Source organism: Pelodiscus sinensis, chromosome 2 (genome assembly GCF_052426305.1).
Source record: "Pelodiscus sinensis isolate ZL-2025 chromosome 2, ASM5242630v1, whole genome shotgun sequence".
NCBI lineage: Eukaryota > Metazoa > Chordata > Testudines > Trionychidae > Pelodiscus > Pelodiscus sinensis.
In genome coordinates, this window is record NC_143053.1 from 183,128,525 (window position 1) to 183,141,373 (window position 12,849).

The 12,849-nt window shown below is 40.7% G+C and overlaps 1 protein-coding gene across 6 annotated transcripts in view; it reads left to right on the forward strand.

Annotated features, from left to right (window-relative positions):
• Positions 1–7,149, forward strand: part of CPNE4 (copine 4) — a 341,902-nt gene extending 334,753 nt beyond the window's left edge. For all 6 annotated transcript variants that reach the window (XM_075921920.2, XM_075921919.2, XM_075921921.2 and 3 more), the window contains one exon: positions 6,572–7,149. In XM_075921920.2, the coding sequence (XP_075778035.1) occupies positions 6,572–6,703 (132 nt within the window). In that variant the 3' untranslated portion in view covers positions 6,704–7,149. The remainder of the gene's footprint in view (positions 1–6,571) is intronic.
• Positions 7,150–12,849: the final 5,700 nt, after the last annotated feature.

Genomic DNA, 12,849 nt, shown 5'->3' on the forward strand with positions numbered 1-12,849 from the left:
TCTCTTGTTTGGTCATGATATGTGCCTTCAGTTCTGTATTTCTCAGTTTTTCTCTTCATATTTGTATTTGTCCTGCTTTATTTTTAATCTCTGTTATTTTTCCTTCTCTGTTTGGCTCTCTTCCCTGAGATCTATAATTACCCCCCCCTCCCAGATTGGTCATTTCTACACAGAGACTGTGGATTCACTGTGAATTTGAGCTCATACTCAAATTCACAGTGAACAACCAGCTTGTTTCCTTGCTGGAATTTAGCCCCCTAAACCAACAGAGGCAGGACCATCTGTGGGACAGGCCGGTGATTCCTTGTTGCCTTCCCCCACTCAGCCCCATCTCCCTAAACTCTGTGTAAACATGGCTTCCTGAATCTCCAGTGTTCCCCAGAATGCATTCCAAAGAGATGCAATGGTAGGAGGAGACGCATGATGGAAAGGGTAAAGTGGATAAGCACAACTTTAACTTACTTGCTAACACTGATGGAGGAAACATTGCAATGCAGTGCATCCATGCCTTGGCCCTGCACAGTCCCATCCTCAGCCACCCACTCCTATATGGTAGCACCTGGTCCGCTCAGCATTAGCCATGACTTTTCTTATGGGCCAGGGAAATTTAGACCCTGTGTCACTGAAACTTCTCTCCCATATACAGTAAGACTTCACAGGAACCCATTTTCTTCCTTGTCAGATTGAAGGGGGCTTTTGTACATGCATGCGTGTGTGTGTGTATCCTGACTTTCTCTTATCTATCTACAGCTAACTCTCCCCTTTGCCTCTTCTGTTCTTTTCCTGCTCATTTCTTCCCTTCCCCCTCTTCTTTCTCTCTCTCCCTTTTTCCCTTGGTAAATCTGCTTCCTATCTTCTAGTGACACTGTATTTGCACTATTTCATTTTGACAAGTTTTTTACACTGTACTATATCCTATTAACTGAGTTTCTTTTTCTTTATGGAATAGACATTTCCATGTAGCTCCTATGTACTAGTCAACTATGGATCTGCATTTATCTCCATGAAAGATTATGTTAATTTTAGGATTGTTGAGGGCCCATTACATCTGTGGGTTATTCTGTGTCTCCAAATATGGGTCTCTTGGTTACATTTTGTTCCCCTCTGCTCTTTTATTACCATGAGGAGATTCTCAATTTGTCTTCTCATCCAAATCTCATTTTGCCACATTTTTATTAATCTCTCCTACTCCCGCAAGGCCCATTGCAACATTCACTGCAATTTCACAGAATAACCTGGTTTCTCTCTCCTCTTTAGCTTTAATTTTGGGGTAAACTTAGAATCTGGGGGGCACATCCTCAGCCAGTGTAAACTCCCATAGTTCCACTAAAGTCATCAGCTGATGATCTTCCTCTGAATTTGTAGGTGTATCCATGACTTGTCAGTAGTGCTACTTGGCCAGCTATTAAATAGAAGCTTTAACAAGGTGTTATCATGACCTGCTCATAATTCAAAATCCCCCTTTACAGCTAATCATATTGTGCAGTTTTCCCCTTTAGGCACAGTCAGTGTATTTTGAAAGCATTGGGAGGAGAGTTATTTGACACACTTTTAGTTAGTTAAAAGAATGTTTCCATGAGGAGGTGGCAAAGCCAACTTTTTTGTTTTTAGTGCCATATTGTGACTATAAGACACTGAAATCATCCTTGGTTGAATGGATCAATGTTGACCATTGTCGTTCTTTCTGGACACTGAGTAGGCTGTGCTGCTGCTAATTTGTGAGCAAGTCTGTGTGTGATCTTCATTGCTGGTAGTGGGTATATTACAAGAATCTGTTGTGTTTAGTAATTTAAAGTTAACTTTCAGAAATTTGAAAGGGTAGCAATCTTGGAAAGTTATCTCACTTATTAAAATATGAGAAACTTGGTTTCTCTCTCTATAGGTATAGATACACACAATATTCTCTCTATATCAGAAGAACCCATGTAACTTATATAGCATGGTATTCAGCCTCTTTATTGAGAACTTGAGTGTCCCAACTTAACCCTGTAAGGTGCACAGATGCCAGTATATACAGTAAAACTCCATTGGTCCGGCATCTGATGGTCCGGCACTCCTGATGGTCCGGCACCATCAGGAACCCGGAAGTGCTCCGGGCAGCTGAACCATTGGGGCTGCTCTGCCCCCGGCTTCCCCGATTCAGCCACTGCTGAAACTGACCAGCGGCTGAATCGGGGAAGCCGAGGGCAAAGCAGCTGGGGTGCTGCCGGTAGGTCCCGTAGCGCTGCCCCTCGGCGCTGCGGGACCAACCCGGCAGCACCCCAGATGCTCTGCCCCAGGCATCCCCAAGAGCAACTGAGGTGCTGCCGGGTTGATCTCGCAGCGCCAAGGGGCGACGCTACCGGACCAACCCGGCAGCACCCCAGATGCTCTGCCGCAGGTGTCCCGATTCAGCTGCTGCTGAAACTGACCAGCAGCGGCTGAATCGGGGACGCCAGGGGCAGATCCGGACTATCAGAAAGGGGGGGTTATCAGGGGTCTGGGGTGGCATCCTCCCCACACCACCCTAGACCCTTCATAGCCCCCCCTTCCGTTAGTCCGGCATATCTGATAATCCGGCACCCCCTGGGTCCTAAACGTGCCGGATTATCGGAAGTTTACTGTAGGTGCAAAATAAATGCTTGTGATAACAATCACCCCTTGATGAATCTCTTTTTTATGGGAATTATGCAAGATAATGTTTCTAGTAGCAAGGTGAGGTTCCTTGCCTGCCTATATTTGGACATGACTAGCCTACGTCATGGGTCTAGTATTGGAATAACTTGTTGGATCACTATAGTCACACAAGAAAGGTGAAGTCTGTAAGGGAGAGCTGGTAAAAATGAGCATAGAAAATGGATCTCTGGAAGCAGCAGGTCTTGATTCATCAATGCATTTAAGCATATTCATAACTTAAGTGATTGGAATTACTCAGAAATTTACATTTAAGCAGATGTATAAGTGCTTTGCTGGATCAGACATATGTAGGAAGTGAGTACTGTGCTTTATTAATATTCACAGTCATATTAATGCCAATAATATAATTTCATTATGAAGGCCTAATGCTACAAGATGTTAAGCTCTCCCTGTGTGGTATCACTTTACACCCTGGAGAAAAAGATCTTTGTATTTGTAAGTTCTTCAGTGCAGGGACATTGTTTCTAAACTAATTTGCTGCTGGAGAAAGAATTATAATAGGAGTGGTTCTTAGCAATTCCTAGAATCATGGGGCTTTGATAACAACCCATGGAGCCACTACACGTAAATAATAATTGCATCTTGACTAGATTCCACATTTATCCTAGCTGTTATGGAGTAATTTGAAAATAGAGAAAGAAAATGTTTTCTCTTGACTGAATTGAATTTCTGTCCTCCAAAATTATCAACATCTAAACAATTTCTGTGTCATTCTCTAATAAAAGCAGAACTATGATGCCCATGAACAATTGCCAAAATGTATAAGTAGATGAAAATTATGTGTAGCAAATGACATTCTGCACTACAGATTTTGAGCATTGAATGTTTCAGTCTTTTGGACTGAGGACAGATTTACCATGCACAAATCTTGTGAGCCTGTGGATTGTTTTCTATTCTCTGTTGTGTTTAATCATAAATTCTAACAACTATGGCTTAATAACACATATCATATTAGAGTGTGGAAAGTCAAGCCCCTACCTTTGTAAAGAGTGATGTTTGTACTATGCTTTGTAATTAAAGTTTAAGCATGGTGAGCCTTTAGAACAGAATCAAAGTCATTTGTAATATATACCAATTATCATCAGAGGGAAGTATTTTCCCACTGTTGGCTGAGTTGATTGTTTGTATGAATCATTAGTTCAGAAGTATTCATCTTGAGTTGTTTGTTGCTACAATGCTGTTCAAGCATATCATTAAATGAAGGAAAAATGTTATAGTGAAAATTAATGTATCATCTGTGTTAAATTCCTAAGAAGAGTAACACTTATTTTATATCATTGATGCAGTGCCATTAGAGTGAATATGCTTTACAAGCCAAAGACATAAATGAGGTGTTATCCTCATTTATACTAAAGGGTCTTTACACCACTTTGCTCTTAAAGTGGGTGCACATTATCAGAGCAAAGATAATCAGACCCATGAGCTGAACTCTGAGAAACTTACCCTCTAGGGTCCTGGTTCTGAAATGAGCTCCACTAGAATGGACTCCTGCATCCAGGCAAAATCCCCCAGAAGTGAATGGGGCTCTGTAATGTAGACCCACAATAAAGAGTCAGTTTACAGAATTGATATTTTTGTTATATAAAACTGGATGTGAACAGAGAGAACATGTGATGATGTGGTGGGGCAGAAGGATGCAGATTTTCAGAACTACTGAACATCTACCTCTTCCCTCCCACTGAAGTCAGTAAGAGCTGCTGCTGAACAATGGCTTTGAAAATTGAGCTGTGTAAGGCCCTTGGTGTTCTCGGTCCTGCACTGCACATGTTGTGGGTGTTTTCCTGCCCTTCTGTTCTTTATATGACTCTATTTATGTTAATTTATCCCAGAAGTGGTGGTCAGTGTAGCAACAGCTCTTGTGTGGTTTTGGGTGGGATGTTCCAAAATTCTCAGCCCTGGCCTAAATATGTTGCTCTTCCACTGAAGTCAATAGGTGTTTTCTATTGATGTCAGTGAGAGCAGAGTTAGGCTGATAAATTCCACATTTATCCTTGAAGGGAATTAATACTGAAGGACATTGTAACTTCTTATATCTGAGACTCTCTCTCGCTCTCTCTCGCTCTCTCTTTCTCTCGATATAGATATAGATATAGATATAGATATATATGCGCATCTGCTGTCACCAGAACAGTTTGTTTTGCTCTGTTGGTTTGTGTATGCTGAAGTGTTTCATGCATTTGAACACTTCACTGTCTCTGCAGATTTCAGTTCAAGTGTCATAATATAAAGCTATTTCCCTTTTATTTTTTATTTGTTACTGTCTTAGTTTTTGTACATTACCAGTAAAGTACAAGAACTTGAAATGCAGATGATAGTATTATTTTTGCATCCTCTAATTTATTGTAATGTTTCCACATTATTTACATATTTTGTTACTATTAAATTAATCTAACCTAAAATATTACCTAAGAAGAGTGATGAGGAGAGGATCTGTTAGCCAAAGAAAAGAAGTTAAAAATCCAGGGACTCCACCCGCTTTGTTGAATACCTTGCCACAATCACCTTGCTTACGAAACGAGAGTTTGGCACCTGTGTTTTGCTATTGCAGTCAGTTCAGAAATGCTTGTACCTAATTTAGAGCCTGATCCAATTCTACTGAAGTCCATGTGAGCCTTTATGATGACTTTAATGGGAGTTGGATCAGGCCCCTTAATTAGCATCCCTTGTCAAATCTAGAGAAGTATTGGAAATAGGCATATTGGAAAGCAGGGCAGGATCAGATGCTTAATGCATGGGTAGATGAGTGGGACTCCAGGGACTTCCCTTCCCCCCCCCCTCCTCCAGCTCTAGCTGCAGGATGGAGGCCTTGGTTTATCATCTTAATAACAACTCCACAATATACACAGACCTTTCCTCTGCTGTCACCCAGGATGTTTCAAGATATCCTTGGCAAAATCCACCGGTGTTTATAAAAAGGAACTGCAATCTTGCATGCCATCCTTTTCTCAGAGTAGCACTCTCTAGTGACAATATGCAACCCATGCACGTGCAGAGGGTCATAGCCATCAAATCTCTCTGCGTTCAAGGGTCTTTCAATGAAAATATGTGCCACCTGCAGAGACACTGCCATGACTTTAGTCCTGTAATTTACATTTGGCATTTTTGAGGCTTCCTGAAGCCTGTCAGTGGAATGTTTTTCACTGATTAGTTTTAAATTGGAATAAAACCAACATTTGTATTTGAATTTAAAACTTCCCCTGGAACTTAAACAAAGGCTTCCCTTTCACATGATTGACTTTGAACTCAGTGGAGTTGCTCACACGCTTAATGTTAAGCTCATGCATTAGTGAACCTAACTCATTGAGTAGTATTGACTAGACCATTTAGGAGCACTGGGTAAACAAACATCAGGGATGATGAAAAGTAAAGTTGTCTTTACATATTCCTTTAAACCCCCTTCAATTTGACAGTGCTGTAATTAACAGAGACAAGAGAGTTTTGTTGTTCAGTAGTCAGATTTTTGACCCTTTAATTATAGAATCATAAATTACTAGAACTGGAAGGGACCTCGAGAGGTCACCCAGTCCAATCCGCTGCCCTCGTGGCAGGACCAAGCACCGTCTTGGCACTCTAGTGGACAAAAGTCAAGCAAAAATATACAGTGGTGCAGCAATTGCAGGGTAACATCCTCATCCACCCTCAGAACTGTAAAGATGGCAGACTGGGTAAAGCCTTGATGACTTTAGTGAGGCTTTGTACAGGTGCAGGAGGTCTGCTTGACACAGAATCACTTGCAGTATTGGGCCCTGAAATAGTGTCATTTACCTTGATAGCTATTGGTCTGCTTTTATTCCATGTTTATGACCACGATCTCCCAGCCCCTCTGATTATAAGACCAGTTGGCACCTTTTGCACAGTGGCAGGTTAACTCTGTGTTTTCTACCATTTCCTGCAGGCATCCCCAGCTGCACTAGCAAAAAGCGTTTTGGCTGAAGTTCCAAATCAAGTGGTGGACTATTACAATGGCAAAGGGATTAAACCAAAATGTATGTCAGAGTATGAGTCTTCCAGGACAGTAGTGCCATGAACTTCCCCGCACCCTTTTACAGAGTTCAAAACTGCTACTACTACAACTACAGTACTTTAAAACAACAACATAGCACGTTTTGGTGATTTTTAACTAAAATAATTTTTTTGCATGTGTAGCCTAAAGGCTTGAATCTGTTAAGCAGTTGTTATTGTTGAAAACTTTTTATGAAAAGAAGGAAACTAACTCTTTGCATTACAGCATGTCGCCTTGAAATAAAAAAAAAAGTTATCTGTATCTGGTTTTTATACAGGTTTGTTGAAATTTTGCTAAATTTCTTATTATCTTTCCACTGTAAAGCATTTTGAAACATTTGAGAGCTGATGGCCAAAATATCTTTGGTTTTATCTGCTGTGAAACGAAAGATTTTTCAAAATGGCAGATGCATGAACTGTATTTTGCATGTTTAAAATAAAAACAACACAGTTTTGCAATTGTTGTCTTTATTTCTCTCTTGCCTTAAAGTTGCCTGCTCTAAACCTCGTAGTCAGCACACTGTACTTAAAGGAAAGAATGACCAAAACATTCTGTGATGCTTCTGAAAAATCACACAGCCCATAGCATGGACATGTCTAATGATGGCAGCTTATAACAAGGGTTCCCAAACAAACTCAGCCAGTTTACTGGCTCCATTGCAACTCATCTAGAGACTAAGGGCATATCTGATTAGTGTAACATTAGCAGACTATAGTTGCATTTCTCTTTACTATGGAGAGATGGTCCTTGAGGCTACGTTGCTTGAGTGTCATGTTCCATCTTGATCCACACAACTTGAATGACTGGTATATGGGCAACATTTTGGCCACCTTTGATTCATAATCTGGTGTGGTTTTGAGTTATTTTGTTTGTATTTTTCATTTCATTCACAATACTGAATTTTGGCTTGGAGCATGACCCAAGACAGATTTTGCATGGCCTAATTTTTACAAAGCAAATAGCTTGAAGGCTTCGTTCAGCCGGAGTTTGCCTGTGTACAATGAAAAAGCTGTTTTATAAGACTATTAGAGCTACTTTCTTAATGGGATAGGGAGGAAAATAACAAATTTTGTTTACATTTAGAATTTCTCCATTAACAAAAATCAGGTGATCACTTCTAGAGTTTGAGTTCTAACATCTGGTTTTTCACAATACACGACAGCTAAACACAAAACCAGTTAAAAGATGAGGTTGCAATTTGGGGCAAAAATAGCTATTTCGGGTGAGACATTGTGCCAAAGCTCTCAGTATTGAACTAACTCTGCTCCCATTGAAGTCAATGAGAGTGCTGCCATTGGCTCCAACCGAATCAGGCCAATGGTGAACGCTTTGGATAATTCCACCCTTAAACTCTAAGTTGCTGGGGTTTTTTATGTGTTTAAAAGCATGGATTTCAGCATAATATATGGTTTTAGTTTTCTTGTTTTCATTTAAAAATACTTTCCAAAGAATCTGTTTTGATAGATGGTTTCGTAGTGTACAATGAAGATAATGTGTGTCTGTGAAGTGTGCAGCTAACTGCCCAGTACATTTCACTTATATTGCATCTATGCCCTTGCAGAGCAGTTTCTCTAGCTGCCTAATAAATATTCCTTCGGGTGATCTCATGTTGAACAGCCAAGATACCTAGTGGCCAATTTTACTTGGTCGTAGGTGTAAATTGTCTATAGATGTCCCAGGCGATAGATCTCAAATCCACTTTTTCATTAAATGGTTGACTGTGCACTTAGGGTCTGTGTCAGCTGATAGCAGCCAGCGCCAGTGTGCAGCAGATTTCTCCCTCTATGGATGTATTTTTGCAAGAAAACACAGTGATTTCTTCTATCATAGAAAGCACAGCTCTGCCAAAGCATCTTATTCCTGACCTACAGCACCTTGTTGTCCAATTCCTGATTTTCCTCTTATTTTGGTCTTTTTTTTCCACTTCCAAAGGAAGCTTTATCATCTGAGTGGTTCAAGCACAGAACTGGAATTCATTAGTTGTGTGTTTCTAGCTTTGCCACTGACTTCTTGTGTGATCTGGGACGAATGGTTTAATTTCTTTGCACTTCAGTGTCCTTATCTGCAAAATGGGATGATAACTTTTAATGAATTGAACTGCAAAGGAGTGTTGTGTGACTCAGTTCATTAATTTTTGGAAGCTGCTTTGAGGTCCCAAAAGGCAAGATGCTGCATTCGGGGAAAGAAAACATTTTTCATGACCTGCAAATTTAATAGACCGCCCATTTCTTTTTCTTGTCACGGTCTTTCATCAACTTACAATTAACAGAGAAGAAACAATATCAGTACACATTAACTGCATATAGCTGCTTAACTTAAGCACATTGATTGCTGCTTAACTAAAAGGGTGAGATGGTAGGACAATTAGGGTGTGTCTAGACTACACCTGTCTGTTGACAGAGAGATGTAGATTAGGCACGTCGAAATTGCTAATGAAGCCGGGATTTAAATATTCCGTGCCTCATTAGCATAAATATGGCTGCCACTTTTTTTTCAAAACGGAGGGTTTTTTTAAAAAACCCAACAATCTAGACACGGATCTGTCGAAAATAAAGCCTTTTTCGACAGATCCTGTATTCCTCAAAAAATTAGGTTTACAGGATCTGTCAAAAAAGGCTTTATTTTCAACAGATCCGCATCTACACGGCCAGGTTTTTTTTTTTTTTAAACGACGTTTCCAAAAAAGCAGCAGCCATGTTTATGCTAATGAGGCACGGGATATTTAAATCCCGGCTTTGTTAGCAATTTCGATGTGCTTGATTTGCATCCCTCGATAGACAGAGTAATGCAGTCTAGACATAGCCTAAATGTGCACCAACAGAATAAAATCCCTTTTCTAAAAGAGAGGAGTTAGTAGTATCAAATGCTAAAGTTTCTATAAATAATGATAATTTGATGGAGCACTTTGCTACTTACCTAACTTTGCATAATGAGAGCCAATACAAAATTTGGAAGAGATATAAACTGAGTGCATCAGGGCTTAAATCTATCTCTAAGTATTAGCAAACAGGATGAGACCTAAGTGAAGGGCATATCGATCTACTGCAGATTTCTTACACCTGCCTCTGAAAATATTTCTGCACAGCAATTGTGCAACGTGATTCCCAGCAAGGGTAAAAATATGTTTACTAGTTCTGCTTGCAGCTATGCCTACAAACAGAAGGGTGGTTGCAGTAATACAGGCTGTGGCTCAGGCTCGCCATCCAAGGGACAGGGTAGGATTGCAGCTAGTCCAAATTGCCACTACACTTTATTCTATTCTATGAAATAAGCACTGTGGATGAGACTTGTTAAACCATGGCTATACTTACACACAGGAGATCGATTCTCTGGCATTTGATTTAGTGAGTCTAGTTAAGACCCACTAAATTGAACACTGAGGATATAAGTACTCCTCGCAGTCACAAGGAGTAAGGAAAGCTGATGGTAGCATTTGCTCCCATTGACCTCGCACTGTGAAGACTGTGCCAAACTCAACTTAAGGTATGTCAACTCCAGCTACATTATTTATGTAGCTGGAGTTGTCTCTCTTAAACCAACCTTCCAGATCTAGTGTTTGCCCAAAAAATCTACAGAGAACCCTGACCTGTCCAACCTTAAGACAGAATCTTCAGGGGGTATCTGAGTTAGTCCGTTACAGAAAAAAACAGCAAGCAAATGGTCTGCACTTTATAGAATCATGTATACCATCTACATGTTTTTTATTCTATAAAGTGCTACCAGATAATTTGCTTGCTGTTTTTTAAGACAGAATAGTAACCCTGAATTACAGAACTGTAATTCTAATTGAATTAAAGGAAATGTGAGAAATACTAATATTTAAAGATATTATTCATCACAAAGACATTAATATCTGTTAAACTGGGTCTCCAGCAGAGCTAGCATGTATATGTCTACCCACACTGGAAATTACACCACTCAGCTGCTGTATAGAGATATCCAAAGCATCTGTTCCTGCCATAGTTAGATAAACAACTGGTCTGATCCAGTCTAGCAGTTCCTATGTTTCTATCTATTGGTGTTGCATGGATTTTCTGTTCAGTAAAGTCAGTGTTTAGATTCATAATTCCAAGGCTTGAAGAATCCATTATGATCACCTAACTCACCTACTGCACATTTGCCATAGCCACCTTGGCATTTTGTGTTGCAAATGACATAATATAGCCTTGCTTTGGATAACTCACCCTCCATAGGTTTTGGGGAATTGCAGCTTCACTTAGTAATGCTCAGCGAGTGGAGTGGTGCTCACAATTTGGGAGAAGGTTGTTCTGGTCTACATCATGGTTTTGCAGCCTATTGGTTGGTGAACCTGGTTTCAGGGCCAGCTCGAGCCATTCCTGTGCCCCGGGCAGCAGGAGCGTGACGCATGCGCGGCTCTGCCCCCAGGTGCATGGCACATGCACAGCCCCAACCCCCGGCGCGCGGCACTCCTTAGAGCTGCAATCAGGTGCCGCGCGGCCCCTGGCCCTGGGTGCACAGCACCTGATGGCAGCTCTAAGGGACACTGCGCAGCCCCCTGACCCGAGGCGCATGGCACCCCTTATAGCTGCCATCAGGCACCCCCCATAGGTTGGCGCCCCAGGCAGTTGTCTGGCTAGCTCCCCCCCCCCTTAATCTGGCCCTGCTGGTTTGGGAGATGGGAGGCAAGGGCCACAACTCTGTTTCCTTTCTTCTTGTATAGATGAGAAAGGGAATCTAGACCCTTTTTTTTTTTTTTTTTTTTGTGGTAACAGAGTCCCGTGACGGGACTCACTGATCTACACATTTATATTCTTACTCTTTTTTGATTTCTCCTCAAGAGACATATTTTTAAATTGTTATAAGTGAGTGAGAAAGATGGAGTGCAGTGAATGTCTGAGACAGCTACAGCCATTCTAATAGTCCTCTTCTTTGTTGTGCATATTGGGTTGTGCATTGGAGACAGAAATGAAACAGTATCACCTAAAATCCTGTTCACTGTGGAGTCTGGATTTCAGCTAGTAATTCCTTCCTGCCTCTTCTTGATTTTCAAAGAAAACACGGTGAAATTTGTTTGGATGGCTCAGCAAAACATTTGATTTCCTTCCTTCCTTTGAGTGAACCAAATTGTAGTGAAGATTTTGTGGCTACCTCAAAGTAGTTAGTTACATGAAGTCAGGAATTCACTTAGGGTACGTCTACACAACAGTGTTATTTCGGATAACTGACATTATTTAAAGATATACCAAAATAACATAGTCTGTGTCTATACTAAGAGCAGGTTTTTTTACATAATATCGAAATAATGACAAGCTGGAGGATTTCTTACTCTGACTCCTGTCACCCTCATTTTACGAGGATTAAGGGAAGTTGGAGGAAGAGTGCTCTACCTCGAACTTCCTGCTGTATATACAGTGCCAAAAGTCGAAATAAACTATTTCAATTTAAGCTACACAATTTATGTAGCTCAAGTTGCACAGCTTATTTCGGCTGTAGCTGAAATAAGCTTTAGCCCTGCTGTGTAGATGTGTCCTTACTAGTGGTGTTATGTTTAGGTTCTACAATATGGCTACGTCTACACTGGCCCCTTTTCCGGAAGGGGCATGTTAATTTCAGAAGCCGTAATAGGGAAATCCGCGGGGGATTTAAATATTCCCCGCGGCATTTAAATAAAAATGTCCGCCGCTTTTTTCCGGCTTTTAAAAAAGCCGGAAAAGAGCGTCTACATTGGCCCCGATCCTCCGGAAAAAAAGCCCTTTTCCGGAGGATCTTATTCCTACTTTGAAGTAGGAATCAAAGTATTTGATCTGAGGAAGTGGGTCTGGCCCACGAAAGCTCATCATCTAATAAACCATCTTGTTAGTCTTTAAAGTGCTACATTGTCCTGCATTTTGCTTCAGCTACCCCAGACTAACACGGCTACATTTCTATCATTAATGTCTTTGTGATTAATAATATTAAATATACAAATACAGCTCACAAATTAATATTTGTCACATTTCCTTTAATTCGATTAGGGTTTCAGGGTGACTGTTCTGTCTTAAGGTTGGATAGGTCAAGGTTCTCTACAGATTCGTTGGGAAAATGCTGACAAATATCATACACAGTCCTTCATTCATAAATGTATCATTTTAATGTCTGATGTGTCCTCTATCAGGGACTGCATCCTGCCGTAGTGGGGCAATCAGTGATCTAAAATCTCTTCTTTTATG